Source organism: Procambarus clarkii, chromosome 2 (genome assembly GCF_040958095.1).
Source record: "Procambarus clarkii isolate CNS0578487 chromosome 2, FALCON_Pclarkii_2.0, whole genome shotgun sequence".
Lineage (NCBI taxonomy): Eukaryota > Metazoa > Arthropoda > Malacostraca > Decapoda > Cambaridae > Procambarus > Procambarus clarkii.
The window spans coordinates 51,610,955-51,630,694 of record NC_091151.1 but is presented as its reverse complement, the minus strand read 5'-3'; the positions used below and the strand labels follow the sequence as shown (position 1 = coordinate 51,630,694).

At 41.8% G+C, this 19,740-nt stretch overlaps 1 protein-coding gene across 1 annotated transcript; it reads right to left on the bottom strand.

Annotated features, from left to right (window-relative positions):
- Positions 1–19,047: 19,047 nt before the first annotated feature.
- Positions 19,048–19,524, bottom strand: LOC138366611 (mucin-7-like). The gene has a single exon (XM_069327698.1). It carries the CDS (start codon positions 19,522–19,524, stop codon positions 19,048–19,050), a length of 477 nt encoding a protein of 158 aa, XP_069183799.1.
- Positions 19,525–19,740: the final 216 nt, after the last annotated feature.

Below are 19,740 nucleotides of genomic sequence, written 5' to 3'. Positions count from 1 at the left end.
AACTCCTGTTTGTGTGTTTATATTAGCTGTTGTTTGTGTGTTTATATTAACTCCTGTTTGTGTGTTTATATTAGCTGTTGTTTGTGTGTTTATATTAGCTGTTGTTTGTGTGTTTATATTAGCTCCTGTTTGTGTGTTTATATTAACTCCTGTTTGTGTGTTTATATTAACTCCTGTTTGTGTGTTTATATTAACTCCTGTTTGTGTGTTTATATTAGCTGTTGTTTGTGTGTTTATATTAGCTGTTGTTTGTGTGTTTATATTAGCTCCTGTTTGTGTGTTTATATTAGCTCCTGTTTGCTTGATGAGGATGACCTCTGGACTCCATAATCTCCTGCCGTCAGTTGCAGAATCACGTCTGTCTGTTTTCCCTCAAGCATTTTTCTAGTGAGATGACACATCGTGATTAGTTCCCATGTGGATTTTTGGAGCTCGCGCTTGTAGGTGATGAGTCAGTCATCTTGAAATAATACACCGCAAAACAGTAGTACATTCAAGAGGATGAATCCAAATACAATAAAAGCAGCAGGAACCTAATTGCAGAAATTAAAAAAAAAAATTCAACCACATAGTTTTATCAACTATGTGGTTGACAATTATCAAACTTTTCAATTTTTTTTTTTTATTAATACATGAGGTACATTTGCATTTGTGCAGCTGCCCTAGACTATATGAAGTGGAGTACAGTGTGTCAAAAAAGCTAACTAAGTGATGCTAAAAAAATCCCCATCACACAGGATGGTTAGTCATACAGAGTTATGTGATAAGCAGTCTGCACTGGCAGACTCCGGAAGCATTTTGAGGATATCATCAACACAAGAGTGAATAAGATAGCAGTGGTAATAAAAGTCCCCATCTCGCAGGATGGTTAGTCATTTTGGGCCATATGTTTAGTAGCCTGCACTGGCAAATTTTGGGTATACTGTGAGGATATCTTCAAGAATACGAGAATGAGTAAAGTAATTGCAAAGCTCCAGGTGCCTCATGCCAACTGGTCTGAAAGATCTAATAACTGGGCATTCGGTGATGTAGTGCGGGAGATCGTGCCGCAGTTCCTGCTGAAATTTCTACGGTGGTTACAACCCGGGATTCAATTATGGCAAAGTAAAAACTAAAATATTCCTATACCAACAAACACCGTAGCCTGACTCGCCTCATGTCAACTAACCCTGTAAAATTCCCATTATTTAATGAAAACAAGAGGCTGACACGTATTTCTAACACTTTAAGAATGTTGCAGTTAGCATGGAATGGCCATAGTAACAGTGGCCTTTTAACAACACTGCTCAATCAACGTGTAGAGCACAATCAATACTTGCTGTGTTGCCTATGAAGAACAGCTTTGATTATGATTATGTCAAATGTGCTATTTTAGAAGGCTACAAGTTAATACCAGAAGCCAATATACCAAAGATTAAGGACTTCAACGTTGTAATGTGCAAACTTACGTGGAATTTTGTCTCAATTGTTCGATAGGTGGTGAAGCTCTTCTTAAGCAACAAAGTTTTGCAAATCATTTACTTATGTGTTCCCCACTTGGTATATGCTTATTTGATGAGGAAAAGATTTCTTGTTATTAGTAGACTTGGTCACTTGGCTGATGAGTATGACCTTTTGTGTAGGTGATTTTATGACTTGTTTTTGTGACTCGTAATAGGTTTTTGTGTCTCGTAATAGGTTTTTGTCTCGTAATAGGTTTTTGTGTCTCGTAATAGGTTTTTGTGTCTCGTAATAGGTTTTTGTCTCGTAATAGGTTTTTGTCTCGTAATAGGTTTTTGTGTCTCGTAATAGGTTTTTGTCTCGTAATAGGTTTTTGTGTCTCGTAATAGGTTTTTGTGGCTCATAATAGGTTTTTGTGACTCGTAATAGGTTTTTGTGTCTCGTAATAGGTTTTTGTGTCTCGTAATAGGTTTTTGTGTCTCGTAATAGGTTTTTGTGTCTCGTAATAGGTTTTTGTGACTCGTAATAGGTTTTTGTGTCTCGTAATAGGTTTTTGTGTCTCGTAATAGGTTTTTGTGTCTCATAATAGGTTTTTGTGTCTCGTAATAGGTTTTTGTGTCTCGTAATAGGTTTTTGTGTCTCGTAATAGGTTTTTGTGTCTCGTAATAGGTTTTTGTGTGTCGTAATAGGTTTTTGTGACTCGTAATAGGTTTTTGTGTCTCGTAATAGGTTTTTGTGTCTCGTAATAGGTTTTTGTGTCTCATAATAGGTTTTTGTGTCTCGTAATAGGTTTTTGTGTCTCGTAATAGGTTTTTGTGTCTCGTAATAGGTTTTTGTGTCTCGTAATAGGTTTTTGTGTCTCGTAATAGGTTTTTGTGTCTCGTAATAGGTTTTTGTGTCTCGTAATAGGTTTTTGTGTCTCATAATAGGTTTTTGTGTCTCATAATAGGTTTTTGTGTCTCGTAATAGGTTTTTGTGTCTCATAATAGGTTTTTGTGTCTCATAATAGGTTTTTGTGTCTCGTAATGGGTTTTTGTGTCTCGTAATGGGTTTTTGTGTCTCATAATAGGTTTTTGTGTCTCGTAATGGGTTTTTGTGTCTCATAATAGGTTTTTGTGTCTCGTAATGGGTTTTTGTGTCTCGTAATGGGTTTTTGTGTCTCATAATAGGTTTTTGTGTCTCGTAATGGGTTTTTGTGTCTCATAATAGGTTTTTGTGTCTCGTAATGGGTTTTTGTGTCTCATAATAGGTTTTTGTGTCTAGTAATATTCATCACTCGAGCTCTCAAAATGCTTCTCAACTGACTTGTCACCGAGGGAGAATTCCTAGAATTATATATATTGTTTTTACATACTTTCAATTAAACGTTCATTATGTGAATTGTTGTATTAATGGTAGAAGTTAACATTATTCAATGTTTTTATTGTTCTCATGGTATGTTTAATATAATTTAAGTCAAATGTTTCTGACGATTAGTGTTTATGAGACATTAAATCCGATTTTTATTTTACCTCTAAGCATTTCTTGAATATTTACCAATTTTCGTGATACATGTGATGCTTTGCCAGCTAAGACATAGAGACTTCAGGGTCATTACACTCAATTATTGATCTTAACATTTGTGGGGTAATTCTAGCAGGCAGTCTATTGTTTTTAGTGAATATTTATTTTCTATTTTTTAGTTTACTTCAATATTGAATTGTGATTCTAAGTGAACTGTATGTTAGATTCAGGCTGCCATGATTTATCTGTATATAGTTGGGTAGGATGTATTCAGCTTATACCACAATGAGTGGTTATATAATAAACTATACGCATTTACCTTAAGGTTATATAAATGATACAACATATGGTGGTAAATAGACTACATTGGTTAGTACTACTCTTATAATTATATTAGTATACAACTTAGTGTTCCTCAACTGTGTGGTTAATGTGGCCTGAAAGGCTGTGTGAATGGTTCCTCCAACAGATTAGGGAGTGGCACATGTAGTCTAGTTGTGCCATGTAATGGTGCCTGGCACTCATATGGTGTCAGTGGAGCAGCTAGTGTATGAAAGCGTCACAGGTTATGCTGGTGCTCAGCTTCTCAGTAACTTCCTCCCTTGAACCACACCTGTGAATAAATTAGAGAGAACTAAACTGCATTCAAAAATGCAATGGAATCAATGGTAAGAGTAAAACCCAGGCTTACCCTGGTTTGGGGGGTTCTCGTTCATTATAACCGGATTACACGACATATAACTATAATTATAAAGGTCCATATAAATTATTAAAATATATTCTCTTTGTGGACCGGATACAATACTTCCCGTAGTTGATGTAGAAGTTGCTAAGGCTGGATCACTATTGGGTGGTCTCACTTAAGACCTTTGCAGGGCCGCGTATGTGAACCTCAGGGGGAGACACTGTCTCCCGTCCCTTTGTTTTGGTTCTGTCTCCGAGTGTGAGAGCGTGACTGCCCTGTCGGAAAATCCGACACCATTTAATAATATCCTACAGACAGATAATATTGCTGTGTTGTATAAACAAGTTACCCATAGAAAATGTAACTGTAGTGGAATTTCCGTCTATAGAAAACGGAATATCATTACCACATACTATTATAAATTCACCACCTATTATGGTGGGAATTATTCTTAAATACATTAGTCTTTGGACTTTACCATCATAAAAACATCTCATATAAATTAACTTAATTATCAGAATTAAAATAGAGTAAATGTGACCCTTCTATCACTTACTGTCATCTGGACAATGTAGGCCAGTAGCGTCAGTTGTGAGGGAGCGGGCAGCCATTGTTATTGTAATTAGACCACAGAGGCTCACGGGAGCAAATACGGCTCCTGTTAATTTTACTTGGACGAAGTGTTATGGAAACCAAAGGTGTACCATCATCAACACGCTGTCAACAAATACAAGTTAAGTGTTCTGCCGAAACCCATTTATCTATCGTTTATGGCCATTAATGTCATTAGATAGGGTGAGCATCACGAGATCGCCTCATACTAAAGGTAATTAAGCCAGGTCTTTATGGTTCCATGTACAGTGTTTTCTCTGATATAGCTGTCATATATTAGGATTCTGGCTTTACAGCTAGCGCCCTTTTGACAGGTCAAGACGAGGAAGCAAGACTTTGTGCACCAGTTACTGGGTGATGGAAGCTACCTCAAAGAGGATAATTTGGTGTCTACATCCTGGTTATACCTGGTGGACTAAGACCTGCTGTACAATAAGATAAGGAACCTCTTCAATGTGTAGTTAATACTGTAGTTTGATTGGCTGCATATATATAAATTTAATATAAACCCCCCTAATGTGTAGAGGATCGATTTGTGAGATTATGAGTTTATTGCAGAAATACAGTCCACTTATCATACAAATTGCTATCGAAGTATACAAATTAACGTAAATATAAATTCATATAAATTAAATAAATATAAATCTCACAGGTCGGTTCCCACATGCCCTGCCCCAGGCGCCACCCGTGTTCCAACAATATTCTGTTGGTTCCAACTCTGTCTTAAGGACTAAGTTTATTTAACAATAGCAAGGGAGCCTGTGGTGTATGGTATAATTATCTAAGAACCAGTCACAGTGAATACTATTGTATTACGTTTAAACACTAGCCTGTTGTTTTAAAGACTAATTGTGGAAGCTTAAATGTACATGATGTAAATATGAGTGTGTTGTGATGACGTCACGAAAAACTCTCATTCTCTTTAAATTTGCTTATGGATAACTATATTATGTGAACATGTGTGTCGGATTTCCGACAACACTAGATTGTTTGGAATACGTATGATATATTTTTGCTTATAATTACTATTGTTTGTGTTAAGTGTTTTGATGATTGAAAATTTTCCTACATCGTGGAATAAAATCTTTCCAGCTAATATGGATACGTTCTTGAAGACCACAGTAAATAATACTGAACACCAGGCATTAGGTCTGGTTAGACTCGAGGGTTAAAATCCCTTCAATACGAGGAAATAATAAAAATTGCATATTTCTCTTCCCTATTTACTGTAGAAAGGGTAAGAGGGAGTGCAGCCTCATTACCCATAAAATATTAGAAAAGATGTTGATGTTACCAACAGTTATATGATTAAAAGCGTATATGTTACCAACAGTTACATGATCAAAAGCGTATATGTTACCAACAGTTACTTGATCAAAAGCGTATATGTTACCAACAGTTACTTGATCAAAAGCGTATATGTTACCAACAGTTACTTGATCAAAAGCGTATATGTTACCAACAGTTACTTGATCAAAAGCGTATATGTTACCAACAGTTACTTGATCAAAAGCGTATATGTTACCAACAGTTACTTGATCAAAAGCGTATATGTTACCAACAGTTACTTGATCAAAAGCGTATATGTTACCAACAGTTACTTGATCAAAAGCGTATATGTTACCAACAGTTACTTGATCAAAAGCGTATATGTTACCAACAGTTACTTGATCAAAAGCGTATATGTTACCAACAGTTACTTGATCAAAAGCGTATATGTTACCAACAGTTACTTGATCAAAAGCGTATATGTTACCAACAGTTACTTGATCAAAAGCGTATATGTTACCAACAGTTACTTGATCAAAAGCGTATATGTTACCAACAGTTACTTGATCAAAAGCGTATATGTTACCAACAGTTACTTGATTAAAAGCGTATATGTTACCAACAGTTATATGATTAAAAGCGTATATGTTACCAACAGTTACTTGATTAAAAGCGTATATGTTACCAACAGTTACATCATTAAAAGCGTATATGTTACCAACAGTTACTTGATTAAAAGTGTATATGTTACCAACAGTTACTTGATCAAAAGTGTATATGTTACCAACAGTTACTTCATCAAAAGTGTATATGTTACCAACAGTTACTTGATCAAAAGTGTATATGTTACCAACAGTTACTTGATCAAAAGTGTATATGTTACCAACAGTTACTTGATCAAAAGTGTATATGTTACCAACAGTTACTTGATCAAAAGTGTATATGTTACCAACAGTTACGTGATCAAAAGTGTATATGTTACCAACAGTTGATCAAAAGTGTATATGTTACCAACAGTTACTTGATCAAAAGTGTATATGTTACCAACAGTTACTTGATCAAAAGTGTATATGTTACCAACAGTTACTTGATCAAAAGTGTATATGTTACCAACAGTTACGTGATCAAAAGTGTATATGTTACCAACAGTTACGTGATCAAAAGTGTATATGTTACCAACAGTTACGTGATCAAAAGTGTATATGTTACCAACAGTTACGTGATCAAAAGTGTATATGTTACCAACAGTTACGTGATCAAAAGTGTATATGTTACCAACAAAGGGGTTTTGAGTGAAACAATATTTTTCTTCGTTCACCAAGGAACCTTGAACACAACATCATTGTTGTGTTCAAGGTCTCCTTGGTGAACAAAGAAAAATTATTATTTATAATAATTAAGAAAAACAAATAAGAAAAATTATTATAAAATTATTATTATTTGTTTAATCTTCAATCTTGACACATTGCTCTTATATGATAAACTTTGTTAACCATCTTACATGTTAACTTAATTAATAATCTCTAAATTAAACTTCAATAAACGATTAGCTCTCTAATGTTTATGATATTTATATATTGTAGTTTAAGTCTTAATTACTAGTTCATGCAACAAGAAAATGCATCTCTCATCAAAGCATTAATCTTCGCAAATGAAAATACAATGTATTGTTCAACAAAGCAGGTCACTGTGTAAAGGTCATGACTGAGGATCGGTCGGTTGTCGGAGTGATTGTGAACAAACCTCTCAAAATGTGGCTAAAAAACATTTTACCTTTTTCCCCACATTGAAATCGAATGTTTGTACTTGCATCAAAGTTGCTGGTGCTCTCCAAACTAAGACAGCCTAATTGGTCTGAATACTAAATTTCTTTGAGCTGGTACTCTCTCTTTATCTCCAATTCTACAATTTTTCTTTCCCCCGCAGTGTAACTAATTCTCTCTCTCACTGTTCCTTTTTCTTTGTATTTCTAGTTCGCTATTTTTCTACAGCATTTCTTGCTATCTGATTTTAGGTTGGATTTTACTATTAACGTGTTATTGATACTAGTCGCTTCAGCTGAAGGGTGGGAATTTGCATATTAAATTTCATCTGTAGTAAAATGCTGTTTTTTTTAATCTAATCACTTTGAAATACATCTCGGTATCAGTCATCACAACCCCGATGTCATGGTCGTGATAATCTGGGAAGAAAGACATCTCTCTCACATGAAGACATGTATATCTCATTCATTAAATGTGAAACACATATATCTCATTCTGATTATTATAAAAATACTATATAGGGGAATCTGGCAGTGGCCGGTTGGACTTGGTGTTCGAGGTGACCTGATGTCACAGCCATGACATCTGCATCATACTCGCAAAGCCAGGTAAAATGCTGTGAAATAACAGTAATAAATGGTTCATATATGGCATCCCAACACATTTCCCTTTGCGCTCGCTCGCTCTCTCTCTCTCTCTCTCTCTCTCTCTCTCTCTCTCTCTCTCTCTCTCTCTCTCTCTCTCTCTCTCTCTCTCTCTCTCTCTCTCTCTCTCTCTCTCATTATTAATAGCGTGAACGTGGGACTGTGTGAGTGAAGGGAGGTTTGATACAGAGGTTGATATGGGGAGCTGAATAACTATAAATGTGTGAGTGACATCGTCATAATTTTGATATCACTTCACTTTACTGAAGGTATGCTGAGCCGATTTGTTTTTCTTTTGGGGAGATCATTGCAAAACTCACACCCCAGAAGTGACTCGAACCCATACTGCCAGAAGCACTCTGCAACTGATGTACAGGATCCCTTAACCACTCGACCATCACGACCGAACAAAAGAGGATGATAGTCGAGGCTAATTCCCCATCCTCCCGCTGGCACTCTGATGGTAATCTTGGGGATGGTATTTTATCAAATCACCTCATTCTTTGGGGCACACGTGAAGAACACAAATGCGAACAAGCCTGAACGGTCTCCAGGCATCGGCTACCATCCTCTTTTGTCCGGTCGTGATGGGCGAGTGGTTAAGGGATCCTGTACATCAGTTGCAGAGTGCTTCTGGCAGTATGGCTTCGAGTCACTTCTGGGGTGAGAGTTTATATATATATATATATATATATATATATATATATATATATATATATATATATATATATATATATATATATATAATAAGGGGACACCTCTGGTGCACGGGACCCATAGCCTCTCAGAAGAGAATAAAGGATTTCAGATAGACCTTGTTGCTTCTCACTAACCACTTTAATACTTTCTTCTCCTACCACTCCTACTTTTTATTACTTTATACAATATGATTTATTTTCTTACATTAGGTTAAGGTTTACAAAACACTCACACACACACATTTAGCAGTCATTGTTTGAAGACCTCATCCAGCTTTTCGGAGGTGGGGTGCGTGTCCAAGATACAGCACACATTTCCTCTCTGGACCGCGACACTGAGGCGCTGAAAAATGAAACTGGTCGCTTTTGAGTCTCTAGTTGGCCTAAGGAGTTCCTCACCCACCTCCTTTAGGAACTTAAGAGAATTTACCCCAGATATGTGGTTTCCGTAGGGTCAGCAGATTTTCAGAGCTGGGGGAAGAAGAGGGCGCTCGAATTGAGGAAAGGAGAGTCGAGAGGAAGAAGTGGAGAGTGGATCAAAGGTGAGAGTTTAGAAGAGAGGGGGGAGGTGAGGGGTGGCGATAGTAGAGAGGGAAGAAGAGAGGGGGATATGGGAAGAAAATAAAAAGTAGGGAGATTGGGTAAGAAGGGAAGGTGTGAGAGAGACTCGGGGAGAGCCATGTACCTCATCTACAGCATAATAGGGCCCTGGTAGTACAGTCGGCTTCGTTCTAGACTCACAACAGAGAATTGCGGGATCGAATCCCAGGCGAGACAGAAATGGTTGGGGTCGCGTTTCCCATCACCTAACACCCGTGTTCAGCTAGCAGTCAGTAGGTACCCAGGGAGTTAGTCGGCTTGTTGTGGGGTGGCATCCTGGGGAAGGGTCAGTAATTACAGCCAAGAGGTGAGGCAGGAAAAAATCAATACAAGATCAAAGGTCATTATACACTGTGTGAATAAACTGGTTGTCTGTGTCCTGACACAATGAATTAGACAATAATAAGTGCTAATTTGACATGAAACGAAACCCGCACCGAATGCCCGGAACGCTTTGCGTAATAGTGGCTTCAGGCATTGTATGTACTAGCTCTACCTATAAGTCAACCAATCTTTGTAAAAATATTATTTTTTGTATGTACCTTACCTAAATAAACATTTTATTTTATTTATTTTATTTGTCATTACGTTACAGACAATCCTTTAACCAATTCTCCCCCCCCCCCCTTCCTACGTTTATTTATCAAGTTGTTGGCAGTTCTCCTCTTCGTGTATCAGCTTCCCTTTGTCATGTTTTATTTCCTGCTCTCACCCTCCTGTTCGCACGATGTGTTAACATTAATGTGTGTGTATAGCATGGAGGATGATGAGTGATTCAAGAGGGGGAGATAATAAGTTCCTAGGCACTCCAAGGGTTGTGTAGTCACATATGTTGCCAGCATAGAATAGATACGACTGGTTGCTGGCTGGTGTTGCGGAGGGAACTGGTTGTTGGCTGGTGTTGCAGAGGGGGACTGGTTGTTGGCTGGTGTTGCAGAGGGGGACTGGTTGCTGGCTGGTGTTGCAGAGGGAACTGGTTGCTGGCTGGTGTTGCAGAGGGGACTGGTTGCTGGCCGGTGTTGCAGAGGGGACTGGTGGCTGGCTGGTGTTGCAGAGGGGACTGGTGGCTGGCTGGTGTTGCGGAGGGGACTGGTGGCTGGCTGGTGTTGCGGAGGGGACTGGTGGCTGGCTGGTGTTGCAGAGGGGACTGGTGGCTGGCTGGTGTTGCGGAGGGGACTGGTGGCTGGCTGGTGTTGCAGAGGGGACTGGTTGCTGGCTGGTGTTGCAGAGGGGACTGGTTGCTGGCTGGTGTTGCAGAGGGGACTGGTGGCTGGCTGGTGTTGCAGAGGGGACTGGTTGCTGGCTGGTGTTGCAGAGGGGACTGGTTTTGTGTGTATAAAGGCCTCGCTGTTTTATTTGTTTACTGTATTGCTTCACTGTGCAATTTACGTATAGACTGTTGCTACGCTGGGCTATGTAGATACGGGTTACTGGGCCACACGGCTATTTAGATGGAGAACTCTTTAATATAAAATAAAAATATGTCTTTTCTGTTTAATAATACAAACAGCGTACAATCGTTCAGGTGCGGCAGAAAGGCCGTGACTTCACCCAATGATGTCACGGCATACTGCCAGGCATTTTTGGGGACTCTTCAACCTCCTAAGCCAAATTTAACCTAATCGAACATTTTCTAACCTAACCCAACCCAATTTAAAGAAACCAGATCAATTCAGAAGCAATATATCCTAGGGTAATAGACTGCATTAACTCCGTAAAACGCAATTTGGCTGTGAACATGGTGGTTGGTGCAGTGATTACTCCAGGCTGAAACTAAACGATTTGATGAAAAGCGTCACTAAAAATTGCACCAACATCGTATATATTTTTGTAGATAATTAAAAACCAAATGAACTGAACCAACCTGGGAATTATATCTCCCCCCTCCCCTCCTCTCCCCCCCCCCCCTCCCCTCCCCCCCCTTCCCTCCCCCCTTCCCTCCCCCCTCCCCTCCCCCCTCCCCTCCCCCCTTTCCCCTCCCCCCTTCCCAACGGGTCTGAACATAGTGTCGATAGATTATACATGGCGTATGACATTTTTTTTAAATGAAATACATTAGCGTACACTGTAATTCATTGTTCCTTAGTAAACTATTATTTTTTCTTTTGCACAAAATCGAATTTGAGACTTATTACAAATTTTGTTCCTAAATATCTGCAAAGCTGTTCACGCTTCCAGTAACATGCTAGCATACTCACATGGTAACAGACCAGCATACTCACATGGTAACATGCTAGCATACTCACATGGTAACATGCTAGCATACTCACATGGTAACAGACCAGCATACTCACATGGTAACATGCTAGCATACTCACATGGTAACATGCTAGCATACTCACATGGTAACATGCTAGCATACTCACATGGTAACAGACCAGCATACTCACATGGTAACAGACCAGCATACTCACATGGTAACAGACCAGCATACTCACATGGTAACAGACCAGCATACTCACATGGTAACATGCTAGCATACTCACATGGTAACAGACCAGCATACTCACATGGTAACATGCTAGCATACTCACATGGTAACAGACCAGCATACTCACATGGTAACAGACCAGCATACTCACATGGTAACATGCTAGCATACTCACATGGTAACAGACCAGCATACTCACATGGTAACATGCTAGCATACTCACATGGTAACAGACCAGCATACTCACATAGTAACAGACCAGCATACTCACATGGTAACAGACAAGCATACTCACATGGTAACATGCTAGCATACTCACATGGTAACAGACCAGCATACTCACATAATAACAGACCAGCATACTCACATGGTAACAGACCAGCATACTCACATAGTAACATACTAGCATACTCACATAGTAACAGACCAGCATACTCACATAGTAACAGACCAGCATACTCACATGGTAACAGACCAGCATACTCACATAGTAACATATTAGCATACTCACATGTTAACAGACCAGCATACTCACATAGTAACAGACCAGCATACTCACATGGTAACAGACCAGCATACTCACATAGTAACAGACCAGCATACTCACATGGTAACAGACCAGCATACTCACATAGTAACAGACCAGCATACTCACATGGTAACAGACCAGCATACTCACATAGTAACATATTAGCATACTCACATAGTAACAGACCAGCATACTCACATAGTAACAGACCAGCATACTCACATGGTAACAGACCAGCACGTTAAGCAATACTGTTTCACCAACAGTTCCACTAAACACCTGCTAATTACTAACAATATCTGCGAGAACAACATCTCGCTCATACACGGTCAATACCTACACCGTCCTCTTAATTAGCATGAATCTTTAAGTATGACTTCTTGTCACACATAAACTTAATCATTACTAACGACGACTCAAGACAAACACCTCCCAGATCACCTGTTTACTTATTATTACACCATTTTTGTGAAAACTGTTTTCCTGATATACAAATTCCTTTAACAAAATAACTATAATATAAATATAATTGTTATATTAACTAGAATAGGCTAGATAAAGCATGAAGATTGTGTGGAGTTCGTAATACAAGTCTCAAGAAGGACCAAGTGAACACAAATGTGAAGACAAGCTTTTATTCAGATTTTTAAATGTCTTAACACTGAGCTCTGTAATAGCGATTACAGAGCTCCCATCCTGCTGCCAGGAGTCAGACCTCGTGTGCTGGTGCTCCCACCTGGAGGAAGGAAGGAACACTCAGCTATGATGGACGCCGAGGGTGAGCCGCGCTGTTTTAATGATACTAATCTTCACAATTGCAGCGCACCTCAGATGAATGTGCAAGGGTGCATATTGAGTTGGTGTTAAATCTCAAACGCTGACAAGAGCACAGTGGTGGTGGTTGAGGGGACGGCCGGAGGGGAGGTGATATATGGTCAGGTGGTGACAGACGGCCCGGGGGGGGGGGGAGGGGGGTATATAATGTCATACAATTCCGGGACCACTGCTGCTGAGGGGAGAAGGGCGGTGCTGTGAGGTATTGGTCACCTTGGTGAGGGAGTTGAGGTGGCTGACACGCTACTGGTGTGGTGGGGAGGCTGGGAGGTACTGGGAGTTGTTGGGGTGCTGGCTAGCTGCTAGTGTGGCTGGGAGGCTGGAAGGTACTGGGAGTTGTTGGGTTGCTGGCTAGCTGCTAGTGTGGTGGGGAGGCTGGGGGGTACTGGGAGTTGTTGGGGTGCTGGCTAGCTGCTAGTGTGGCTGGGAGGCTGGAAGGTACTGGGAGTTGTTGGGGTGCTGGCTAGCTGCTAGTGTGGCTGGGAGGCTGGAAGGTACTGGGAGTTGTTGGGGTGCTGGCTAGCTGCTAGTGTGGCGGGGAGGCTGGGAGGTACTGGGAGTTGTTGGGGTGCTGGTTAGCTGCTAGTGTGGCTGGGAGGCTGGAAGGTACTGGGAGTTGTTGGGGTGCTGGCTAGCTGCTAGTGTGGTGGGGAGGCTGGGAGGTACTGGGAGTTGTTGGGGTGCTGGCTAGCTGCTAGTGTGGCGGGGAGGCTGGGAGGTACTGGGAGTTGTTGGGGTGCTGGCTAGCTGCTAGTGTGGCGGGGAGGCTGGGAGGTACTGGGAGTTGTTGGGGTGCTGGCTAGCTGCTAGTGTGGCTGGGAGGCTGGAAGGTACTGGGAGTTGTTGGGGTGCTGGCTAGCTGCTAGTGTGGCTGGGAGGCTGGAAGGTACTGGGAGTTGTTGGGGTGCTGGCTAGCTGCTAGTGTGGTGGGGAGGCTGGGAGGTACTGGGAGTTGTTGGGGTGCTGGCTAGCTGCTAGTGTGGCGGGGAGGCTGGGAGGTACTGGGAGTTGTTGGGGTGCTGGCTAGCTGCTAGTGTGGCGGGGAGGCTGGGAGGTACTGGGAGTTGTTGGGGTGCTGGCTAGCTGCTAGTGTGGCGGGGAGGTAGAGGGTCGGATGAGTGTATTAAAGGGGTAAAAGAAGAATTGGATAACGTAAGAATAAGAGAACAGCAAGAAAAAGAAAAGGGGGGGGGGTAGGCTTAAGTCAGGTCACGTTTGTTAGGAAGGTTAGAGCAGTTAAATATGTATTGCAATAGGGAAGAGTCAACAGATGGTGTTGCTAGTGTGACGGGAGGTTCAAGCCGTATGTGAATCAGCAAACCTCCAATCATATGTAAATCAGGTCTTTCTATGGGGCACAGAAAATATGGTATTTACTGAAGATAAGTTCCAGCTGCTGCACTACTGAAAAAAATATATACAAACGGAAACCACGTACAAAACGCACTCCAAACATAAAGAACGAAAAGGCAGTGTAAAGGACCTGGGTGTACTCATGTCGGAAGACCTTACCTTTAAAAAACACAATAAAGTAGCCGTCACAACTGCAAAAAAAAAATGACAGGTTGGATAACAAGAATTTTTTAAACTTTAGAGATGCTCCATGAGTAGGTTTCCTTTGCCGCACTTCAAGGCCTCGGTAGTTATATTGTCTTTTCCAAGAGCTCTGCCAGAAGCAAGGGAGTCTAGAGCCTCGCTGAGTTCTTCGAGGGTCGGTTCGCAGACGAGTTCCATTAACACAGAAAAACGCTCAATGGCGCTCAGGGCATCTTCGGTGACCACATTGTCCCTGGCGTATAGCTCAGAGTAGAGCTCGACTCGGCGTTTCAGCTGCAGTGTCTGGTCCTGAATCACCTCGCCTGTGGCAGATTTCAGGTTCAGGGGGGCAGGCGGTCTTCTTTTGGATTGAGACAAGGGCCTGCTTGATGCCGTCATACATCCCCCTTTACATTGCCTGTATCTGCTGCAGTCTGTATCTGGGAGCAGAGTTGGAGCCAATAGTCGTTGGCACATCGCCTGGCGCTCTGCCGAGGATGAACAGTGACTTCTTTTCATGGATTCTTGTTATGGCTCTGAGGTCACTGTAGAATTTCTCCTTCGCCTCTGCTGAAGTAGTCAGGGTGGGAGCATATGCACTAATTACATTGACTGGTCCTGTTTGGGAGTACAGCTGGAGAGAGAAAACTCGTTCGGTTTACACCGTCTGTGTTATGACGTGTTCCAATAGTGCATTGCTGGCGGCGAATCCCACACCGTGTTCTCTGGTCTCGTCTGGAAGTTTTCCTTTGCCAGGAGATGGAGAAGACCCTCTCTCTCAAAGATCCTGATCCTGGGAGCCAGATTTCATGTTGAGCAAGATATATATATATATATAATTATATATATATATACATATATATATATATATATATATATATATATATATATATATATATATATATATATATATACATATATATATATATATATAATATATATATAATATATATTTAATATATATTAAATATATATATATATATTGTGACGGTAAAGCGTTGGTGTTCGGCTGTTTCAAAAGCTAGGGGCAGGGCCTCGTCACATGACAAAAAAAAAGAGAAAAGTTGGTCCTTTCGTCTGTGGTAAGGTAATGGGAAGACACACAAAACACAAGTATATAAACAATGAAATTTTTATTACTCTAGAAAACAAGACATGAATAAAGGTAATCTCATAAAAATATGCAGGATAAGTCAACAAACAAAATAACATGAATAATCACTGGCAAATGAAAGGTTACGCTAAGACAAGTAAGTTACAGTGATAGCAAAATAAAATATGAGTGCTGGAATACTGGCTTCGAGCTGCCACCTCCCTTAGCACACGAAAGTCAAGGCTTAGTCTACCAGCGAGAGATGTCAACTGCATGGAGCACTGAGATATTCTGATGAGACTGGCGCACTGCAGCCCAGACGTCGACTTGTGGTGGTGGCGGAGGGCAGGTGCGACGGGACACCAGCCAATCAGCAACAGGCAGGGAGAGGATGAGCAGTTAGCTGGTTACGGCGGTGGCCAGATGTTGGGGTACGATTTGCTCTCTGGGCAAAACGTTTGGCGATACTTGGTGAACGTATCTTGTATATAGTATCTTGTATTTTGACGTAATTATGTAGGAAAGAGCAGGCTCAATCTCTCTTGAAAGAGATTATCGTCACAATATATATATATATATATATATATATATATATATATATATATATATATATATATATATATATATATATATATATGAGAACAAGCCTGAATGGTCCCCAGGACAATATGCAACTGAAAACTCACACCCCAGAAGTGACTCGAACCCATACTCCCAGGAGCCACGCAACTGGTATGTACAAGACGCCTTAATCCACTTGACCATCACGACCGGACATAATGAGGTGATAGCCGAGGCTATTTGAACCACCCCACCGCCGGCACTCGGATAGTAATCTTGGGCATAGCATTTTACCAAATCACCTCATTCTTTGGGGCACACGTGAGGAACACAAATGCGAACAAGCCTGAATGGTCCCCAGGACAATATGCAACTGAAAACTCACACCCCAGAAGTGACTCGAACCCATACTCCCAGGAGCCACGCAACTGGTATGTACAAGACGCCTTAATCCACTTGACCATCACGACCGGACATAATGAGGTGATAGCCGAGGCTATTTGAACCACCCCACCGCCGGCACTCGGATAGTAATCTTGGGCATAGCATTTTACCAAATCACCTCATTCTTTGGGGCACACGTGAGGAACACAAATGCGAACAAGCCTGAATGGTCCCCAGGACAATATGCAACTGAAAACTCACACCCCAGAAGTGACTCGAACCCATACTCCCAGGAGCCACGCAACTGGTATGTACAAGACGCCTTAATCCACTTGACCATCACGACCGGACATAATGAGATGATAGCCGAGGCTATTTGAACCACCCCACCGCCGGCACTCGGATAGTAATCTTGGGCATAGCATTTTTTTCTTCAAAAAATTATCTAGCCCATTACCAAAGTTTTATTTTGCGTGACGCTAAGAGATGCATATCGTTAACTCTTGTTAACATTGTCAAAGGTAGAGTTCGAGTGATTACAAAGTGATTGATAAAGATTAAGCCACCCAAGAGGTGGCACGGGCATGAATTGCCCGTAAGTGGTACAATATTTTGTTCAGTAAATCTTTTCAGTGTTCTGAGGTCACATTTAATCATCAAGCTGTTATCGCGGGGGAGGATACTGCCTGACAGTCTTTATGAGGGTGTCCAGCTGCTGGAGACCTTTTTTGACCAGAATAGTGGCAGTGTTGATGGCTTCAGAGTGGTTACTGCAAGATTCAGGGACTCTTAAAGCTCTTCTAAGGTCGTTATTACAAAGTTTCTTGCTGCATGATCTATACCTTTCGATGAGGTGAAGGTGAAGCACCTCACTTACAGGTCAACTGTATCTTGTCAGTTTCCTGTTTGCAGCTCAACCACTTGGGCTGGACGGAAGAGCGACGGTCTCGCTTAATACAGGTCGACGTTCAATCCCCCAGCGTCCAAGGGGCTGGGCACCATTATTCCCCCTTCCCCCACGTCCCATCCCAAATCCTTATCCTGATCCCATCCAAGTGCTATATAGTCGTAATTGATTGGCGTTTGCTTCCCCCTCCCCAAGTTACAGCCCCGCTCCTGTGCCAGGTAAGTCCACTACGGGCTCAACATAGCCCGTGCTACTGGCAACTTTTTGTTCCAAGTAGCTGACTCTAAAACAACAACAACAGGCACTTTCCCCTGATAATTACCTCCCATCTCCTGATGACATAATGGGTGGTGCAGCATGCTGTGGGTGAACCTTAGCCCTGAACTTCGTTTGAATGCATCCTTAACCCGCAGCAAGTGTTCAATATCAAGCGCCTGCAGGAATATGTCGTCTACATATCTACAACATACTCCGGCTTTAGGCCTATGTCAACAGAGACTATCGGTTTCACGGTACCCCTGAAAAATCAGCAAATAGAACACCAAGAGGAACCCATAAATAACAAAATGTATTGTGAGGTGCTTGGTGATAGTGCAGCAACTATCCTGGCAGGTGTGGTGTGCCAAACGCTAAATTAATAAAAAAAAAAAAAGAGAGAAAACAAAATGAAATAAAAGTGCTAATCCTTTACTGTGTGCAAGTCGCGGGTAATGAACACGACAATAAACACTTATAATTAAATATATATTTTAATGTAGCAAAACCTAACAAAACTTTACTTGAATTTTACTGAAAATAATAATAATTAATGACAAAAAAAACATAACCACTTGGCTTTACACAAAGAAAAAATTATATGCAAGTTACTTTACATTAATAATAATGGTGAACGATACACTTTATACAATATGGTCTAAGTGTCTACCGTCACCCGTCGTAAGAACGTCGAGGTGAGGGAAGAATCGTGAGCTAATGAGAACACCTGAAGGTTTCTGCCTGGCGAGACCATTGTTTTTGTTGTTGTTGATTTTAGATTCAGCTTCTCAGAACATAAGGTTCCAAGTAGCACGGGGTATGGTGAGCCCGTAAGTGCAGGCTCTTTGGAGTCATTATCTGTAGCAATAGCTGATACTAGAGATCTGGCGATGGATGGGGTCTTCATGGTGGTTTTCACCCCTGGAGGGCTGGCTGTACCAGTTATGGAGCTGGTGGGTTAGTGTAAACCTCTAGGTCTTCCGTTTTTACTTTGGCTGAGCCGTGTTGTCGTTGGAGTTTGGTGAGGTGGCCTCCATAAGGAAGTCTTGTACCGAGTAGGTGTCGTATTTGTGGTGCGGCGGTGGAGCTCTTACCAAGATTTCCTCCGTTGAGGAGTCCATAACCTACGTAACTGGTGTTTTCGTCTTTCGCCTCGCAGCCTGAGGTAGACTCAGGTGTCGTGGATTGGTGGTAGAAGGTATTTCAGCAGCGTTGGCGGTGCTGTTAGCATTTGTAGACAGCACGTCAACTAGCGCGGCTGCTGAGATGGTGATGGTAGGAGTGTTAGGAGCTGGAGAGGGAATTACCTCTGTGCCGCCCGGGTCATGGGTGGTTCTGGAGTCTGTGTTGAAATCGACAGCGTGGTAGTCCTGGTGGTAGTCTCCGAAGTGGGAGCCGAAGCAGTGAGACTTATGCCAGGGGCAATGATGGGGTCCAGGCCATTGGCTATGTATAATGCGTTCAGTTCACTGGCAAAACGGTCGTTGTCTGGTCCGGCAAGCCTCCCCGGTAGTCTAATAAGACCAGGAATAATGCCTGCACGTGATGCAGGGGGCTGTGAAGGAGCCTGTGGGGGCCTTGGGTCCCCATTAAGAAGGCTGGGTCGCCTGGTTGTAGGAACCACTTTTTGGTAAGACCGGAAAGTCTTCTGGTCGGTTGGTGGGAGCTGAGGTGGTGGGTTGAGCGTTTTGGGGGGCTGGTCGCGGCGGTAGAAGGGGCTGGGCCTTGATGCTTTCCTGTCTGCAGGGGCAGCGGTGGGAAATTGTATGGTGATTGCCATCACAGAGCAAACAGCGATGAGTTGTTGCCTTACATATGGAGTAGTGATGGTCCAGTGCTCACAGGCTGCACTTGTGGACAGTGTGCTGACACTTGTTGGTGGGGGTGGGAGAGCTCGTAGCACTTGAAGCGCTGCTGGATCTCATGGTATCGTTCCTTTTTTACCTGGTGGCGTTGCATTTGTAAGCCGAAGCAGTAGAAACCTTGTGTGGCAGCC